Source organism: Maniola hyperantus, chromosome 8 (assembly GCF_902806685.2).
Source record: "Maniola hyperantus chromosome 8, iAphHyp1.2, whole genome shotgun sequence".
Classification (NCBI taxonomy): domain Eukaryota; kingdom Metazoa; phylum Arthropoda; class Insecta; order Lepidoptera; family Nymphalidae; genus Maniola; species Maniola hyperantus.
Window position 1 is genome coordinate 8,336,493 of NC_048543.1, and position 17,772 is coordinate 8,354,264.

At 38.1% G+C, this 17,772-nt stretch overlaps 1 protein-coding gene across 11 annotated transcripts in view; it reads left to right on the forward strand.

Moving 5' to 3' along the window:
- The window catches only part of bchs (WD repeat and FYVE domain containing 3 bchs), a 45,811-nt gene that overhangs the window by 19,712 nt on the left and 8,327 nt on the right, over nucleotides 1–17,772 (forward strand). For 8 of the 11 annotated variants that reach the window (XM_069500093.1, XM_069500095.1, XM_034971353.2 and 5 more), the window contains 22 exons: nucleotides 854–1,032; nucleotides 2,048–2,122; nucleotides 3,339–3,548; nucleotides 4,103–4,281; nucleotides 4,646–4,824; nucleotides 5,723–5,925; nucleotides 7,025–7,209; nucleotides 7,694–7,952; nucleotides 8,243–8,388; nucleotides 8,633–8,730; nucleotides 9,337–9,434; nucleotides 10,520–10,749; nucleotides 11,058–11,163; nucleotides 11,900–12,049; nucleotides 12,999–13,217; nucleotides 13,699–13,850; nucleotides 13,925–14,052; nucleotides 14,646–14,880; nucleotides 15,262–15,488; nucleotides 15,845–16,098; nucleotides 16,501–16,746; nucleotides 17,045–17,227. In XM_069500093.1, the coding sequence (XP_069356194.1) occupies nucleotides 854–1,032; nucleotides 2,048–2,122; nucleotides 3,339–3,548; nucleotides 4,103–4,281; nucleotides 4,646–4,824; nucleotides 5,723–5,925; nucleotides 7,025–7,209; nucleotides 7,694–7,952; nucleotides 8,243–8,388; nucleotides 8,633–8,730; nucleotides 9,337–9,434; nucleotides 10,520–10,749; nucleotides 11,058–11,163; nucleotides 11,900–12,049; nucleotides 12,999–13,217; nucleotides 13,699–13,850; nucleotides 13,925–14,052; nucleotides 14,646–14,880; nucleotides 15,262–15,488; nucleotides 15,845–16,098; nucleotides 16,501–16,746; nucleotides 17,045–17,227 (3,941 nt within the window). The remainder of the gene's footprint in view (nucleotides 1–853; nucleotides 1,033–2,047; nucleotides 2,123–3,338; nucleotides 3,549–4,102; nucleotides 4,282–4,645; nucleotides 4,825–5,722; nucleotides 5,926–7,024; nucleotides 7,210–7,693; nucleotides 7,953–8,242; nucleotides 8,389–8,632; nucleotides 8,731–9,336; nucleotides 9,435–10,519; nucleotides 10,750–11,057; nucleotides 11,164–11,899; nucleotides 12,050–12,998; nucleotides 13,218–13,698; nucleotides 13,851–13,924; nucleotides 14,053–14,645; nucleotides 14,881–15,261; nucleotides 15,489–15,844; nucleotides 16,099–16,500; nucleotides 16,747–17,044; nucleotides 17,228–17,772) is intronic. The other 3 variants (XM_069500098.1, XM_069500100.1, XM_069500101.1) reach the window with 1 other exon arrangement.

A 17,772-nucleotide genomic window follows, 5' to 3' on the forward strand; every position in this document is an offset into this window, starting at 1 on the left:
TATAGATAAATACTATGTCTATTGAGGAGCATAACTTTTTTTAATCTTTTTGAGGTTGACTCATAATGTTATATTACACAAAAGTGGTATATTGCTAGGCAGTGGGCACAGGTAGCATACGCATTCTGCATTTAAAAAAGTGCTAAATTGTGGTCAAATATATATATATATATATATATATTTTTTTTTTTTTTTTTTTTTTTTTTTCAATTTGAACAATATGTCCGCTAGATCTGTCCGTAGTCTAAATCACTGGACATCTTTGCCGTCCTGGTGGTAACTAGCCCCACTCAACAGTACCCGTAGTACAAGATTTTACGTCTCACCAAACGAAACCAAATTCGAGAGTCGAAATACTTCCGCGTTACAGTAAAATGGACCTAAACAGCCTTGAATTTAAGTCAAATATTCAATGCCACTGATTTTAATTTCGCAATGTTTCCGCTTGGAGCGCTGGCTGTAGAAGTGTAGACAAACTTGAGCTTTAAAACAAGACATTTAAGATCCAGTTTACTGTAACGCGGAAGTATTTCGACTCTCGAATTTGGTTTGGTTTGGTGAGACGTAAAATCTTGTACTACGGGTACAGACCAGACTTGAGCCAATGTAGAAATTATAAATTCCTATATTGGACATTGTTGTGTGAAAAGAAATACCCATACAAAGTTAGTTCTAAACTTTTAAGTCTGAATTTTTAAATTGAATATCTAAAAACTAGCTGAACACAGTTAATTTTTAGATATGCGATTTAAAAGTTGAATCTTTTTCACGTAACACAAAGTCCAATTGCTCCCCGAACCTCGTACTTATGAAAACTTATAAGAGACGTCGTGAAAAAGATTTCCTATTGCAGCGATATGTGAAAGTGGCGACAGTTCGGGTGCGTCCACCCCAGGGTCAGAAAAGGATGTAGTCATAATCGGTAGCTCTGCCTCGCTCACACAACATCCCGCTCGTCAAGCCGTTATGGATTTTCTAAGGGTCATCGTTCTAGACTCCCTTCCACTTAACGTCACCGCTAAAGCCTCACCAGTGAGTATACACCTTTATTACTTTACATTAAGCTAACTTTTTCCCGCAGTTTTGCTCATGTCAAAATAGGTTTTAAGTTATAACAAAGCAAACCGGAAAAAGTATGCCAACTCCTTGGCTTATCCGCTATTTTTAACCGACTTCAAAAAAAGGAGGGTCTCAATTCGACTGTATGTTTTTTTTTTAAAGTTAAGTAATGTCGCCTATAATTGTTGTACCTTATTGCTATTTGCTTATGTTGGAGAAAAGGATGCTGCTGTATTTCCACCAGGAATGCGCGAGCAGGCGAAGTCGTAGGGATGTGTATAAAAACAACCTATAGGATCGCTTCATTTTTGTAACGTAGCCTGCAATTTTTGTAACCTTTTTCACTACAAATAAAACGAGCTTAGCTATAAATTTTGGAGTACGCGACAGATTGAGATGGCAATCAGGGTATGAGGCGGTCCAGTCCTCGCCACGTATGCACATCCCTGATAGAAAGGCAATAGTCAGAGAGATCTGAATACATTACAAACATAGCTGTTGTATTCTTGGGAAATCGGAAATGGGAATGCATGTTCAGCAACAATGATTGGAAGAACAATATTACTCAGAGCATTTAATTAAAATTCAATAAGCTTTATCAGCTCAAATATATTCTTCTAAATAAATAAATTAAAATGCTTAAACATTGTCAAGTCTATAAATTGCGGTAATGCTTATCGATTTTTAATAACTTTGGTGTTATGTAATAACAAGAGCAGTTTCATTATTGATGATGATGATAGAATGGAACTGGTCAGCAGTCCTAGCACCAAACTTTATAGCAATGATCTTGATAATCGCAATCGGCAATACTTCTGATTGACTGTTGGACTCTTTTACTATTGGTTAAACATTAACATTAAGAACCATAAGTTCGGCCATAAAAAATACTTGCGCTTATCAGAAGTTTGGTGTTAGGCAAAAGAAGCAAGTGAGAGTTTAATGAGTTAACTAACCGCCTACAGTGAGTGTTGGATATTGTTTCTAGAACGCCGTCCCCTCTGACTCAGTGCCACCGTCAATGTTTTGTACCCCCTGCGCTACAAGATCATACTTTTATTGCGTAAATATGCAAAATACTGTTTACTTATCTACATCAAAGTATTAATTATGACTAACGCTTCATTAATGCTTCGATTAAAAAACTTCCATGATCTAATTTTAACCGGAATGCGGGTTTCTTCTTTATTATAATCCCTAAGTTGTATCCAATTGCTTGTCTATTAAAAAGGGAAATATATTGTGGTTTTTGTTATGATGGCTTTTGGGCTTTAAAATATATATAATGCGTGAAAAATGACTTCTCACACGCCATTTTAACTTTATGTGTCTAATTTCATGTCAAAAGTATGATTTTAGTCCTTATTTTAAAGGTGGACCCGTACTTTTGACATGACAGTTGATCCATAGACTTAAATGGCGCGTGTGAAGTGATTTTGCCCGGACTCAGTCGGGTGTTTAATAAAATATTACATAACCAAATTAGATTTTATGCACAATAAACTCGTCTTTATAGCCCCGGAAATTGCTAATGCGCGTGGCCGCCATTTTTGTGACGTCAGCACTAGACTGAAGTTTCGAGCTGATGGTATATTTTTATTTCGGCTGACGTCAAAATGATGTTATTTCGATGTTAATGAGACATGGTTCCAGCTCAATAGCAATTTGCGGGACTTATATCATGATAAATGATAAATGTACAACATTCTTAAGAATTAGAAAAATATAAGTTATGTTATGTCAAAAATCAAAGTGAAATTTTTTTTTAACATTATACTTGTCCTAAATTCTTGAAATATCTAACTTTGCACGCCTTGCAATCTTAACGATTTATTGAGGAGCTGGTCAACAAAACAGTGTAACTTTATGAAAAAATTAAATTATTTAGGAGAAGCAAAAAACTGAATTAAAGCTGTTGAAACTTTATTGCAAATTATACCGTTTTGATCTAAATCACGAACTTAGGACTCAATTTCAGCACAGTATTAGACCGTTTAGCTCGGAAATGAGTTTGTATTCGGTAATCGAAATTATAATTTTGGGCCCAATTTTGGCACGGTAGACTGTTTTGCTTCAAATGAATTGAATTCAATCATGACGTATTGTATCCAGTGGGTCAAAAACGTCCGGATTAAAGAGAAAAAGTTTTTTTTCTTCAATCCGGAAAATTGAAATGTTTTTTTTAAACACAGTTTTGTTCGTCAGTTCCTCAATAATTGAACAAGTTTCGAAATTGAACAAGTTTCATAAATAAAATAACGAATATTAATTATTTGCAGGTAATAGACCTAGTTCTAGACGCGTCTCCTCCAAATTCAAACAGTCAGCAACAAATAGAATATCAAACCGAAGTCCTTACGAGTATAATGGAAAACTTGTTGAATACTGAGCTGTTTGGTACGGAATCGAATATATCTAACGTTTGCTATTTGGCAGCTCGACTTGTAGATAAGTTGTGGCAGGGACAATTATCGAGGGACCCTCACGAGGTAAACTTCCTTGGGTTTTAGGTTTTTATAAACCTTCAGAGATGTCTAATGGTGCGTATACATCGGTCCAGCAAGCGCCAAAAATTAGTTATGGGGGCGTTCACTAAGGCCGACCGCACTTGCGTTTTCGTACGAATATGAGCGCACAAACTGAATACATGTTAGTCGTTTTTATATGTGCGCATAGTTCCGACGTCCGAACCCAATCCGAACTTGGGCTTTAAATACACAGCGGAACTAAAATGGATGTAGTACAATTGATTAACCTGATTTATGGACTGGAATTTATGGAAATGTTTGTGGGATCAAAGTGGAATCAAAGAAGAGAGTATCTTAAAGATACAGATTATTCATCACGCGCACCAAAGAGGACTTCACCAAAGCAATATCGTACGACTAATATTCATACGGTTACGTAGAGTACAAGTATGCATTCAAAGTGCGCATAACCTGATTCATCCCCAACGGATCGTTGACTCTTGATAAGACCGGTGTACACGCATCATAAAATCAACTTATTAGTTACGAATAAAACATCGTCACTTTTTCCTTAGGTGTTCGACTTCTTAGTGAAACTAGTAACACAAGCAAAGAAAAAATCATCAATAATATCTCTAGAGGGCTTGCACCATTGTCTGAACAGAACGATACTGTTTCTTTTATCCCGATCTACTGATTCCATCGCCGACCAAATGTCCGTGCTTGAAGCGTTACACAAACTCACAACTAACAGGTAATACGTTTGCTAATGTAATATTTAATTTTATTTATTTAATTAATCGTAATCAACAGCGTTCACAAAATTATTATTTTAATCTAAACTTAGATTATTTGTTAGGATATTTGTTAAATATCCTACAGTAGAACCATTTTAATAAGCCAATTTTGCCGGAGCGGCTACGCAGTGCCCGTGTGGCACCCAATGCTCAAATCCACAGCGGTGCGGCGCCCGCCGCAACGTACCGGAATCGTATCGAGTGACCTCAGTCTTAGTTGCCGATTTTTTCCATACGTTAACAAGCGTGAAAAATGGCCAATTCAAATGGCTCAATTCATGAAAAATTTATTTATCCAAACTCAACTATCCCTGTTCGCAGGTTACTTATATTTGGTGCAGGGAATCACGAATTAGAGTTCGTGGGATGTCTGACGTATTGCTTGCTCCAACTGAGCGCTAACATGAAGATAGCCCTGGATTCGCACATGCGCACTACGTGGCATGTCAATCCTAGCGGCGATCTCGAGTCCAGGGACGACAAACTTACAGCACACCAAGGTAAAATTTGTTGCGTATTGAGTGAAAAGGTCAATCTAATTTTTTTCTATAATATAAAAGGAAAAGGACTGACTGACTGATCTATCAACGCACAACTCAAACTACTGGACGGATCGGGCTGCAATTTGGCATGCAGATAGCTATTATGACGTAAGCATCCGCTAAGAAAGGATTTTTGAAAATTTAACCCCTAAGGGGGTGAAATAGTGGTTTGAGTGTAAAACACGCAGACGAAGTCGCGAGCATAAGCTAGTTCTCAATAATTAACTAATCGTTGTCACAGTATAATTTAATGGCAGGCGTCATACAGCAAAATTCTTTGATTAGCGACTCATTAAAGTAATTTGTCGCATCAGAGTTTTTGACTCTGGTGCAACAAATCGCTTTGATCAATTTAATGAGTTGCATTTTTCCGTATCTCGACTAAAAGCACGAGCATAATCAATTTTGCGGCGCATTGTAGCCGTTGTCGCAAAGATTGGTCTGCTGGTTTTACAGGAAAACATTTATCATGTGAAATATTCATGAATTCAAGTTCATCAATTTAAGGTGCCACTTCTAAATGAAATTTGGCGGTCTGCTAGAGAATACTGTAGGTCAACGTATTTATTTATATCAACTACTTCTTTGACGTTCCCGTACCCAAAGGGTGCCAAACAGACCATAATACTAAGCCTCTATTGTCTGTCTCTCCATCCATCCGTCCGTCCGCCTGTAAAAGTAGCCTTTGAAATTTTCTGCTTATCATTTTGTCTGTGCATCTTACATTTTACAATTCTTTTATTTATACTTATTAAAAAAATCCAATAACATAAAAATCTAAATACCAAAACATCCAAATACTCCTCAAATCTCAAGAAATTCCTAATTACCGTACATAAGAAGCATTTTATACCAGGTCGTAATTTAATGGCCGGTGCGGCGCGACGCGTTTGGGAAGAGTTGTATGCGTGCAAGAAACCCGCTATCGAAGAGGTGTTTAAGGTGACTTTGATACCGACCGCCGCCAACGCCCGCGCGCCCGATCTCACAGCAGTGCGCGAACAACTCAACGAAAGCGCTCACAAGTTGTGGATCAACTATATTGATATAGAGAGAAAGGTACGTGGAAGGATTAAAGGTAATAACTCATTAGGGCCACCTGGCACCCGAACTGCACCGCCTCAACTCGCGCGGTTAGTATTATTTGTAAAATGGACTTCTATGGACATACGCTCTCTACATCAACTCCGTAATGTCAGCAGATCGCCTCGCTCGTTGACGCTACGGAGTTGATATAATGAGCGTATATCCATAGAAGTCCATATAAATAATACGATCCGCGCGAGTCGAGGCGGTGCAAATCGGGTGCCGGGTGGCTCTAATGAGCGACCTTAATACAAAACTAATCATGATATAGGCATAAAGCATTACTGAGTAGGTTCCTGCGATAGTGGAGCAGTGCGGGAGGGGTGTGACGACGTGACGCGAAAGCTCAGTGATTCGTCTACTTGTGACAACTGTCACCCTCCCCCACCGCTCCACTATAGTTATTATCAGAAGGCGATGAAGCGCTGATTTTTCAATCGCAAAAAAAATTGACGGTCTGACGAATAAATTTGCCATCGTGGCAGATTTTCGATAGAAAAACTGTCACAACGTCTCAAATTTATTTCTGAATCAAAGATTTCTTCGGCGATTGAAAAATCAGCTCTAAAACAACTTATATAAAAACTTTGACTTCAACTTAGTTTTACTACTTAACTTACTTTTGTTCAAACAATATTAGGTATTTATTTGAAACTTTTTGATAAATCCGGCTTTATTCAATTTCAGTCTTTTAGATCCAAGTGTTTGGGCTGTGCGTTGATAAGTCAGTCAATGATTGAGTTGGTTTTTCTTTTTTTACATTGTATATTTTGTATAATATATATTTAGATGTCAAAACTGACCTTTAGGTAGCCATTTCTGGCTCTTCTGTAATAGAAATCTATACTGACTGACTGACTGACTGACTGACTGATCTATCAACGCACAGCTCAAACTACTGGACGGATCGGGCTGAAATTTGGCATGCAGATAGCTATTATGACGTAGGCATCCGCTAAGAAAGGATTTTTGAAAATTCAACTCCTAAGGGGGTGAAATAGGGGGTTAAAATTTTGTAGTCCACGCGGACGAAGTCGCGAGCATAAGCTAGTATTATATAAATCTTTACTAGGCCGTATATCGAGTACCATGGGAGCTCCACAATCAAATCCAATCGAAGATTCAAAAAGTGACAGGCGGCCTGACTCGCCTGGCGTCTCGCACTAAGGTGAAGAAGGAAGACTCCGCCAAACTGCGCCCGCAGCCGCCGCGGGAACACGCGCTTGCGTACATGCAAGATCACGTACAGTTGGTTAGGTATGATGTCGAATTTTGACCTAAACTCCTATTTTAAAACCCTGGAATATTTGTTGATTTATCCAACAAAATTTGCAATGTAAAAGATTTATCGAGAATATCTTTCCTGAATAGAAAAACAAGATTTTTTATTCAAATAAACTTTTAGAAGTATTATTGAACAGTATTTTGAATCTACGTACCACTAATTCGGAATACCCTTTGTACCCAAAAAAAAAACAACTAGAATTTGACGAAGAAAAAAGAGTTTATAAGTATTTGCCACTAAATCAAAAATCGTTTTTAAACTGTAAAATACTCAGGTTGCATTCATTTTACTCAGTGTGTCTAGAGAATGTAAGGCATCTTTATAATATGTATCTTCGAATCATCATAGTTCGAAGTTGCGTAACTATGCTGCGTAAATTAGAGGTCAGATCCCTATATTCTATACTTCGACGTGTTTTACGTAAATTGAATCAAGGTGAATGTATTTACTATTTAGACAAGCTTGGGGTGTTCAACTGGCAGCGGCAACTAACACGAGCGCACACACGACGCGCTATGTCCAAGCCGAGTGGACCGGAGCGTGGCGGGAGCTGACTCGCGAGAGGGGCCTGTGGGGCCCCACTCGCCCTTCGCCGCTAGACAAGTGGGCCCTGCACTGCACCGAGGGGCCCTGTCGCATGCGCAAGCAACTGCGGCGCAACCATGCCTTCTACACGCATTACCCGTACCGACCGGAACTTGACCGGACTGACAATGTAAGTGACGATACCACTAATGTGACCACTAATTTTTAACTACCATATTTTAAGTGAACTTTTAGCCCATTATGACAATTTTTCTTAAATATTGTGGCTAATTCCGTTGTACACAAACTCTAAGCTAAACTAAAATGGCACGTCTAAATCTATTGTTATCCCTTTCATAATGTTGCTTGCAGAAAAGAATAGCACTAGGTTTTAGACCTGTTAATTTAGTTTAGTTTAGAGATTGTGTACTAGAGAATCGGCCCCAGTGTTGATTTAAAAGTTGCATCTAACTTGTGCAGAAACAATTGAAATACAAAGTGGCACAAAGCCGAGACAGTAAGGAATACTACAGGGTGTACCAGCAATGGCGCACTTCGATCAACTTGGGGGAAGCCGATGGCATTGAGACTGCTGAGATAGCCAGTTTCGAGGAAGAAATACCAAGGTAAAGTGTTCTATTGTACAATATTATACCTACTTTAAAATACCGGAAGGAATCTACTTAATTAAAAGTTGATTGCGATCGTCACACTGAAGCTGCCATTTTACCCCAATCGATCATTTTGATTACGTTGTTTTCATGGATTCCGTCTGATATAATGTATATTTAGTACTTATAATGACGTAACATTTTTTATAGAGATTTAGTGATTTATTTAGATTTATTAAAATTGTTCTTTACATTGCAGCAATAAAGACTTATCAATCGATGTGAGCAATGAAGATGGGTCGCCGTCTGACCTCGTCAGCAGCGGGGTCGTGAGCCGAAAGCCGAATTCAGCTGATGGTACATGCACATATTATAACGTGTTCCTTGCAACCATTCTAAGGGGACTTGGAGATAAAGCCTCTAGAACAATGTTTTTTTCCAAAAAATCTAAGTCTAATTATTACGTGCCCCTATCATTTCTTTTTTTCCAAAACACAATCACTAAAAGAAATATGACAATCCAAAAACTCGAAAAAAGTCCGTTTTTACCGCCATGTTTAGACAACTATCAAACAAGTTTGATAAGTTTTTAACAAAAAGAAAATAATACAAGCGTAGATAAGTATACTTTTTCTCTTCATTTTTATTCAAGAATTTTTTGAGATTTGTCCGTTTTGAAGAAGAAAACGTAATACGAAACGTCTTTTGGTCAAGGTTTTTGTAGGTAAAATCAGCCTAGGCCGCAGTTGTCCCTTTCGCACTTTAGCTCGCTTGGTCGGGCGCAGCGCGACGGCAATAGTCATATTCCTTGGGACTAGGAGTCCCCTCTTGAGGAATAGCAATTCTTGCACTATCAGTGTTCCGTGATAAAATAAACACCTTACCGTGAACCACAATCTAAAGACATGACTCCCTTGTTCGTTTTTTTGAAAACATATTATTGAATTTCATAAAATGTTTTAGCCAGCGAAGACGGTCCAGATGTTGAGGATGAGGACGAACAGCAGTCGCCTCCGCCTGACAATCAGACTCTTCTTAGATTACTAGAACACCACGAAAAGGTAATGTATACAAACAAAAAATATACGGATCAACATGAAGAAATCTTACAAAAACTTTTCATTAATAAAATATTGATATACACCAAGTCGAAACGTCAATGTAAAAATAAGAATTGAAAGTTTGAGGACACCTTATCTAAGAATTTATCTTCAGATCTTAATCTGGTCTCTTAGATCATGCTAATTCAGTTGTACAAATCGCTTAGTTGAGTGAGCAAGTTGAGTTAATATGAGTACCATTATTTTCACAATGTTCCCTGTGGTAAAGGATTGCACCGTCAATGAAGATTCATCATCATCATGATTAACCCATCGCCGGCTCACTACAGGGCACGGTTCTTCGCTCAATTTTTACTAATTAAAAAAATCCTCTTTATTTAGACTAACTGCCGGACTCAGAGTCGCTTAATCGTTATTTAAGTTTAGTTAAAACAAGACAGAGCTATATCTCTCACATACATCTGTCTCGTTTTAACTCAATCTTAAGTAACGATTAGCGACTCATGATTACGGCTGTAAGTAATCTTATTTGATTACTTAGTCTAAATTAATACAAACGATTTAGAAGTCGTTACACCTACGAGCTTACTTCAAAATATGGTGGCCCGTTAACAGTCTTTAGATAGACTGGTAATGGGCCACTATATTTTGAAGTAAGCTCGTAGATATTTTATCCAAAGGCGCCTAAATACCGCGCCAGTATCCATGTACGCTGTGCTACACGTGAGCGTGTCACACACAAGACTTAGTATATTATCTATGCACAAGACTACGGATTTGCCTTCATTTTTTAAAACATAAATTTGTCTATTAATTTGTCTGTACCTTACGCAACACTTAAATAACATGAGATAGGCATATCCGTCCCCGCCTAAATATATCTATCTCACTCTATCCTATAGCGCTGTCTCTCTCCAAGCCCACCACCAGCAGTGACTGGCGATCACGAGGCGGTCGCGTCTGTCATTCAATTCATTGGCGTTTTGTTTCCAGCCGAGAACGGTCGTGCTTGCTAAAATTCTAGCACTCTTATGTAAAAATTACCTACAGTGATATACTTCTTTACTACGATATACTACTTTCAGATCTCCCACATGTTCCGTTGTGCACGGATTCAAGGTCTCGATACAACTGAAGGTCTTTTACTTTTCGGCCGTGAACATTGCTACGTAATAGACGGCTTCACTCTGCTAAAGAACAGGGAAATTCGCGATTTGGACAGCTGCCCCGATGACTATGAACCTATATTACCCAGCCAAGGGATACAAAGGAGCAACCAAAGACAGTGCTCCAAATTTTTGTATGAGGATATCAGGTATAAGTACAGGGGGACAACATATCGACGGTCGCAAAGAACAAACGGTGACGATACGATAGAATGAGGAATTCTAAGTTCATTTATGCAAAAAATACACTTTTGCTAAAACTGTAATTGACCGTTTGGTCAATTACAGTTTTTTGCGACTGTCGATATATTATGTTATGTTAATATTCAAAAAATTATATTGATATAATCGCAACTGTCGTAATTTTAAGTGCGGTAGTCAGCCCAGAGCGAAGAAGAACTGTCGTAATTGTCTGAATGTATGTGGTATATGATAATGAATAAATTATCTTTTCCAGGGAGGTTCATAAAAGGAGATATTTATTACAACCCATAGCTTTGGAGGTATTTTCCAGCGATGGCCGAAATTATTTATTGGCATTCCCAAGAAAAGTACGAAACAAGGTAAGTCTGTAGACGTGCAAAATAATGCAACTATTTGTATATTTTTCTATTAAAGTGAATTATATTTCTGAATGTGTGTGTGAATTAGTTTGTGAAAGTGAATTAGTTTTTCTGGATGGACAAAATAAAGCTGCAGACGACATATTTTAACTAAACTTGTACCCAAAGTTATAGCTATAATTTGTTGCGTCCAGTGTAATAAATAATTGGTCCGAGGTGTAATCTCTTTATGCAATGTGAATTCATAGGTCTGGTTTACTAAAAAACCGGCCATATGCGAGTCAGGCTCGCGCAATGAGGGTCCCGTACTACAGTCGCATTTTTTGGACATTTTGCAGGATAATTCAAAAACTATGATACATAAAAATAAATAAAATCTGTTTAAGAATGCACAGGTGAAGACCTTACATATGATACCCCACTTGATATAGTTATCTTACTTAGAAAATTGATAATACTAATTATTAGTTCATGACCACAATTTTTTTTTGTGTGATTTAACCACAAATTCGCGGTTTTCAGATTTTTCCCCAAATGTCAGCTATAAGATCTACCTACCTGCCAAATTTCATGGTTCTAGGTCAACGGGAAGTACCCTGTAGGTTTCTTGACAGACAGACGGACAGACAGACAGACAGACAGACAGACAACAAAGTGATCCTATAAGGGTTCCGTTTTTCCTTTTGAGGTACGGAACCCTAGAAAGTAGGAGAAATAAGTTGAATACAATTTGCAGGTGTACAGTAGGTTCACATCGCTCGCGACCGGCATGTCGGACAGCGCCGCCGGCTCGGTGGCTGGGCAGAAGCGCGGCGTCGCCGTGGAGCAGCCGGCCGGCCTGCTCGCCACACTGATTGGAGACACCTCCGTGACCCAGCGGTGGCTGGTAAGTACAAGCTGACGAAAATATTTAAAAAAAACCTATTATTATTATTCTCGCTTCAAACATTGTAATTTTACTAATTTTTATTTTATTTTTAAACGTTAGTCTTCGCTCATTACGTGTCCGACCTTAGCGCACCAAATTGTAATAACATTTATTCAAGTTTTTAGAAATGGAGAAGGCAACCCACTGTAATACAGTGTTTACTAGTGCAGGGGTTGCCCATTCATACGTCTACTAGACCTAGGTCTACTTAATTATTACTTGTTTTTTATCTGTATCATAAGTTTTTTTTTGTGTTCCTTATATGTAATTTAATATGTAATAATATCCAATTAATTTAATTTAATTTAATTTAATTAAAATACAAGATCCGCTGTTGGTCTTCCAATCGTGAAACTTTGTAGTCATCTATGACTACGCACTTGTCTTTGATAAAGTAAACGTCTCAAAATGCCTACAACAACTAATAACTATAAGCGGGTCATATTAGGTTTTGGTAATGGGACTAGCTATATGTCTTATATAAATGTCTATAATAATCTTTAAATATAGTACATATTGGAAAGTTACAGTACCTGTTATAGTACAGTTAAGCAAACTGAAGTAGCCGGTAAATGAAGCCTAACTCTAATTTTATCGACAAGTTAATTTTTGAACTTTTCTATTATAATTATAAGATAAGATAAAATTTATTTGGCATAAAAATAAATATAACATGAGCATAACAAGACATTATTGCCATAGATCAGTTTCGGCGACTGAACTGACTCAACACTGACTGACAGACTGGAATTAGTTTCCGAACTAGTAAAAACTGTGTCTCGGAAGACAGGGGCTCCAGCTCGGTGAATACAAAACAAACTACTAAGTAACTAAACTAAAGAATTAAAGAACATATTTAACATATTATGCCGGAATAATGTTACTGAACCTACATTTGTTATTTCAGAGAGGTGAAATTTCAAATTTCCAATATTTGATGCACCTCAACACACTGGCTGGTCGATCGTACAATGATCTCATGCAGTACCCAGTCTTCCCATGGATACTCGCCGATTATGACTCTTTAGAATTAGACTTGACTCATCCGTCGACATTCCGCGATTTAGCCAAACCCATGGGAGCACAAAGTCCGGATAGATTAGAGCAGTTTAGAAAAAGATATAAGGTAAGAAAAATCTCCAATTTTTCTACTAAAGCCCCGTAAATGGTCAAACATGTTTGTCAAATATTACATGTTTGTCAAATTATTTGAACGTCTGCGGTCCTGTTTGATGTGTTTGTCAAACAAACTACGTGTTTGATTGAAGGCGTGTCAATATCTTCAATTGGAGGCTTCAGTACAAAAAGTTAATAAGTCACAAATCCTTAATTTAAAAAGTCATGCTGTGTTACAAAAATTACTGTGTTTTATCAACTTTTTGCATTGGAAACGTGAAATGGACAGAATTGGAATTGTTTTATAGGAATTATCTGTTTTAGTATTAATTTGTGTAGTATTTATGTTTTAAAATGTTTGTAAGGATAGGAGCTTTTAGCCTGCATTTTCATTTTAAAAATAACAAGAATGGTCGTGGACACTTTTGCATTCGAGCCTTCAATTCAACACCAAAACTATCAGGTTTGCTAAAATTTTGGTTTCTTTTTAGGAATGGGACGACCCGCACGGTGAAACGCCACCTTATCATTACGGTACGCACTATTCTTCTGCCATGATTGTTTGTTCTTATCTCGTCCGAATGGAACCTTTCACGCAACACTTCCTGAGACTGCAAGGAGGACATTTTGATTTGGCTGATAGGTATGAAAATAAATCTCTAAGGAAACTAGTAAAATTTACGATTCTTTATTAACTGGGGCTTGATCAACTTGCAGAATGTTTCATTCCATCAAAGAAGCTTGGAATTCCGCGTCACGACACAATATGGCCGATGTGAAGGAATTGATACCCGAATTCTTTTACTTGCCAGAGTTTTTGGAGAACTCCAACAATTTCGATTTGGGTAAGTCCTTGCGCGCAAATAATGCGCTTGCAAAATTTAAATTGGGTACCTTTAAGTCAAGAGTGAAAAGGCATCTTCTCGGCACGCGCGCTCTACCTTAGGCTGCACACATCACTTGCCAGCAGATCTGATTGCAGCCAAGCGCTAGTCAATAAATTAAAAAAATATATATACCTGCGCTCCGCTTTAAGAAAGTCCAAAAGTCGTGGGAATGTGTGAATTCAATTATAATGAAAATATTCTACAATCAATTTTAGATGTACCATTACACAAATTTAAAAATATGCACCTGAAAAAAAGCTACCTAAGATTATGTAAATGATAAAGGAGTGTGGATTGACTAGCAGCTCGCTCCGGCAATGCGCGGGACTACAATTAGTTAGACATGGCATAATTTTGTAAATTGAATATTCAAAAAAAGCAACTGTCGAGTTTCTTGCTGGTTCTTTTCGGTAGAAAGGGTGTTGCGAACCAGTAGTAGTAGTAGATTCAATGGCGATTCAAAAGCACTTGTGCAAGTTTATCTAAATTAAAAATCTTTCTATGTTTATTTGTATTTTTATACGATGCGTAACTTAATGGCTTTTCGCTAGGTTTCAAGCAATCTGGAGTAGCTTTAGGCGATGTCGTGCTTCCACCTTGGGCAAAAGGTGACCCCCGCGAATTTATTCGGTTACACCGCGCTGCGTTAGAGTCTGACTATGTGTCACACAGACTGCACCATTGGATTGACCTTGTGTTTGGGTACAAACAGCAAGGTCCACCGGCTGTGGAAGCTTGCAATGTCTTTCACCATTTGTTTTACGAAGGGAACGTCGATATATACAAGTAAGTGAATTAAAACCGACCAATTTTTGTAATATATTCTCTGTGCAAATAATAATTCCATTGACTTATATATATTACTTCGTATGGACAGGGTTATTGAACAAACAAAACCGACACCGACCGACTAATTGGTGCTTGTACACCAATGCAACCTTAGTGACGTCTGGATTTCAAACGGGTCGTTCATTAGTATCGAGGTGGCGCTGATTTATTTGGTTTCTAAACCGTGAAAAATTTTGTTCTCTTGACCATATCTTGTCATTAATGTCGATGAATAATTCCAAATTTTATTTATAATTGAGTTGGTTGTACATAATTTAATAAAATTAAATATCCAATAAAGATTCCCAGTTAGCTCATAATCCAAATTCTTGATTTTAGTATTGACGACCCGTTAAAGAAAAATGCAACCATAGGTTTTATTAATAACTTTGGTCAGATACCAAAACAATTATTCAAAAAAGCTCATCCAAGCAAGAAAATGTCTCAACGGAGTTCGACAATTTTGGACCCTAACAACATAATGCCATCTCAAGGAATCACACCGCCCGAGAAGCTGTTCTTCCATAATTTGGAAAATTTGAGGCCTTCCTTGCAACCAGTTAAAGGTAAGTAAATATTTATATTTCATTCAAACTGGAACTTTGCAAACAATATTCTTTGGTATGTTGTGAATTAAGACTATTAACTATTATTGAACAGGGAACCTCTTTGGCGTATTGGGCGATTTAGGGATTGGTAAAAAGTTCTAGACCGCAAACTAACATGCTAATTTTATAAGTTTTGAAATTTGTACATTAATGCAACCTGTTAAGGTTCAATTTTTAAAGAAAATGTCAAGTATGCTTTCAGTAATCAGAATACCTTCTAAATGCTCTCAATTTTTTTCATAGTTTTAAGTTTTTAAATGCCGGCAGTCGCTACTGACTCCCAATTTTTTTTCCTATGAATTAATTCTTTGCAGAAGTGAAAGGCCCGGTCGGTCAAATTCTCTACACCGATAAATCAATATTAGCCGTAGAACAGAACAAAGTGCTAATGCCTCCGACGTACAATAAGTACGTGGCTTGGGGCTTTGCCGACCACTCGCTACGGATTGGCAACTATGATAACGACAAAGCTATATTCGTGTGCGAGACAGTCGCGCAGGCTTGCGGCGAAATTGTCGCGTGTGTTTGTCTGTCAGATAAGACTATAGTTACGGCTGGGACGAGTACGGTAAGTTTTGTGTTCATTTTACATATCCATCATTACCTAATATTAGATATAAGACTTTTTGAGTCCATTGTTTCACAGTGAGAAAAATCGTGTTTTATTGCCTCGCAAATTCTTTCGGATGTCATGCAAAATTATTATAAACGTTTATCTTTTTAATTCGGTTGTACACAAATCCTAAACTGGGTGACATTCAGTTTCGTGAAATATATTGTGAAAAAATGGCTGTATCTGTCAATTCAGTTTTGCTGGGGTTTCTACTCTAAGCCCCAAACTGCAAACTTGACATATTAACAATGTACTAAGAGTGAACCAAGCATAAATTGTTGAATTTGTACATTACTTACTATATACAAAAATTTATTTTGTGGTGGAAATAAAAAGTATCATTAAAATTGGGCTCAGGTGGTGACAGTATGGCAATATTGGGCGCGGCGACGTCGTTTAGTAGTAAAGACATGCCTCTACGGGCACGAGGAAGCAGTGACTTGCCTCGCTGCCAGCGCGGCGTACAACCTCGTCGTGAGCGGCAGCAGGGACGGGCAGCTCATCGTGTGGGACGTGGAGCGCGGCGCGTTCGTGCGACAGCTGATACCGCCCAAGATACGCTCTCCGCCCCCCGTCTCGGCGTTAGCTATCGACGAACTTACTGTGAGATATTAATAATAATAGAATAACTGACTCACCACATGTTCATTCGACTGGAATTTTTGAAAACTTTCTGAAAAATTTCTGAAACACTTCTTCACTTTTGCCGAAAGACCAAATACCAATTTTCATACATATAACTTGATAAATGACGAACTTTCATACATAATTTCATCCCCTATTCAACCCCCTTTGGGGGTAGAATTAATAACAATTCTTAGCCAACCAGTTCATCTTCTTGCTTCCTTTTAAGAATTTTAAAAAATCTGGTTGGTAAAAATATATAGCACCACTTGTTTAGGGTGACATAGCAACATGCAGCGGCAGTTGGCTGCACGTTTGGTCCATCAACGGCACTCTGCTGGGCGCCGTGGACACGGGCGGCGAGCGCGCGCCGCAGGTGCTGTGCGTGGCGTTCAGCCAGACGCGCGAGTGGGACCCGCTCAATGTCGTCATCACCGGCTCCACGGACGGGGTCGTTAGGGTATGACCTCTTTTCTACCTAATAAGGACCTTTTAATCTTTAAACGTGACCAAATCACAAATGAAGAGATCCGTAGGAGAACTAGAGTAACCGACATAGCTCAACAGGTTGCGAAGCTGAAGTGGCGATGTACATATTTCATTTCATTTATTATTCATGTATTCCAATATCGATAAATTATTATACAATTATATATATTATTACATATATTATTACAACATTGAAGCCCCGTTGGGGCACAGCAATTTTAGTAGGGAGACGGCGCTTATTAATCGTCAAGTAGGTAGTCATTAATCTTGCAATAGGCTTCTTCGATTAGGATTTTTTTTAATGTATTGATGAACGCTATATTTCTGCCGGCTACTGTAAAGACCTATTAGGCCGAGAATATTTCGCCAACGATAATCCAACAAATGGTGGCAAATTCAGCTAGTAATCTGAGAAATTCGACGAAACAGTCAGTCAATCGGTCCGGAATGAACAAGCACACTAATATTATGCCTTTCCAGAAAACGATCTGCCTCCAAAGCCGTCTGTTTCAGATA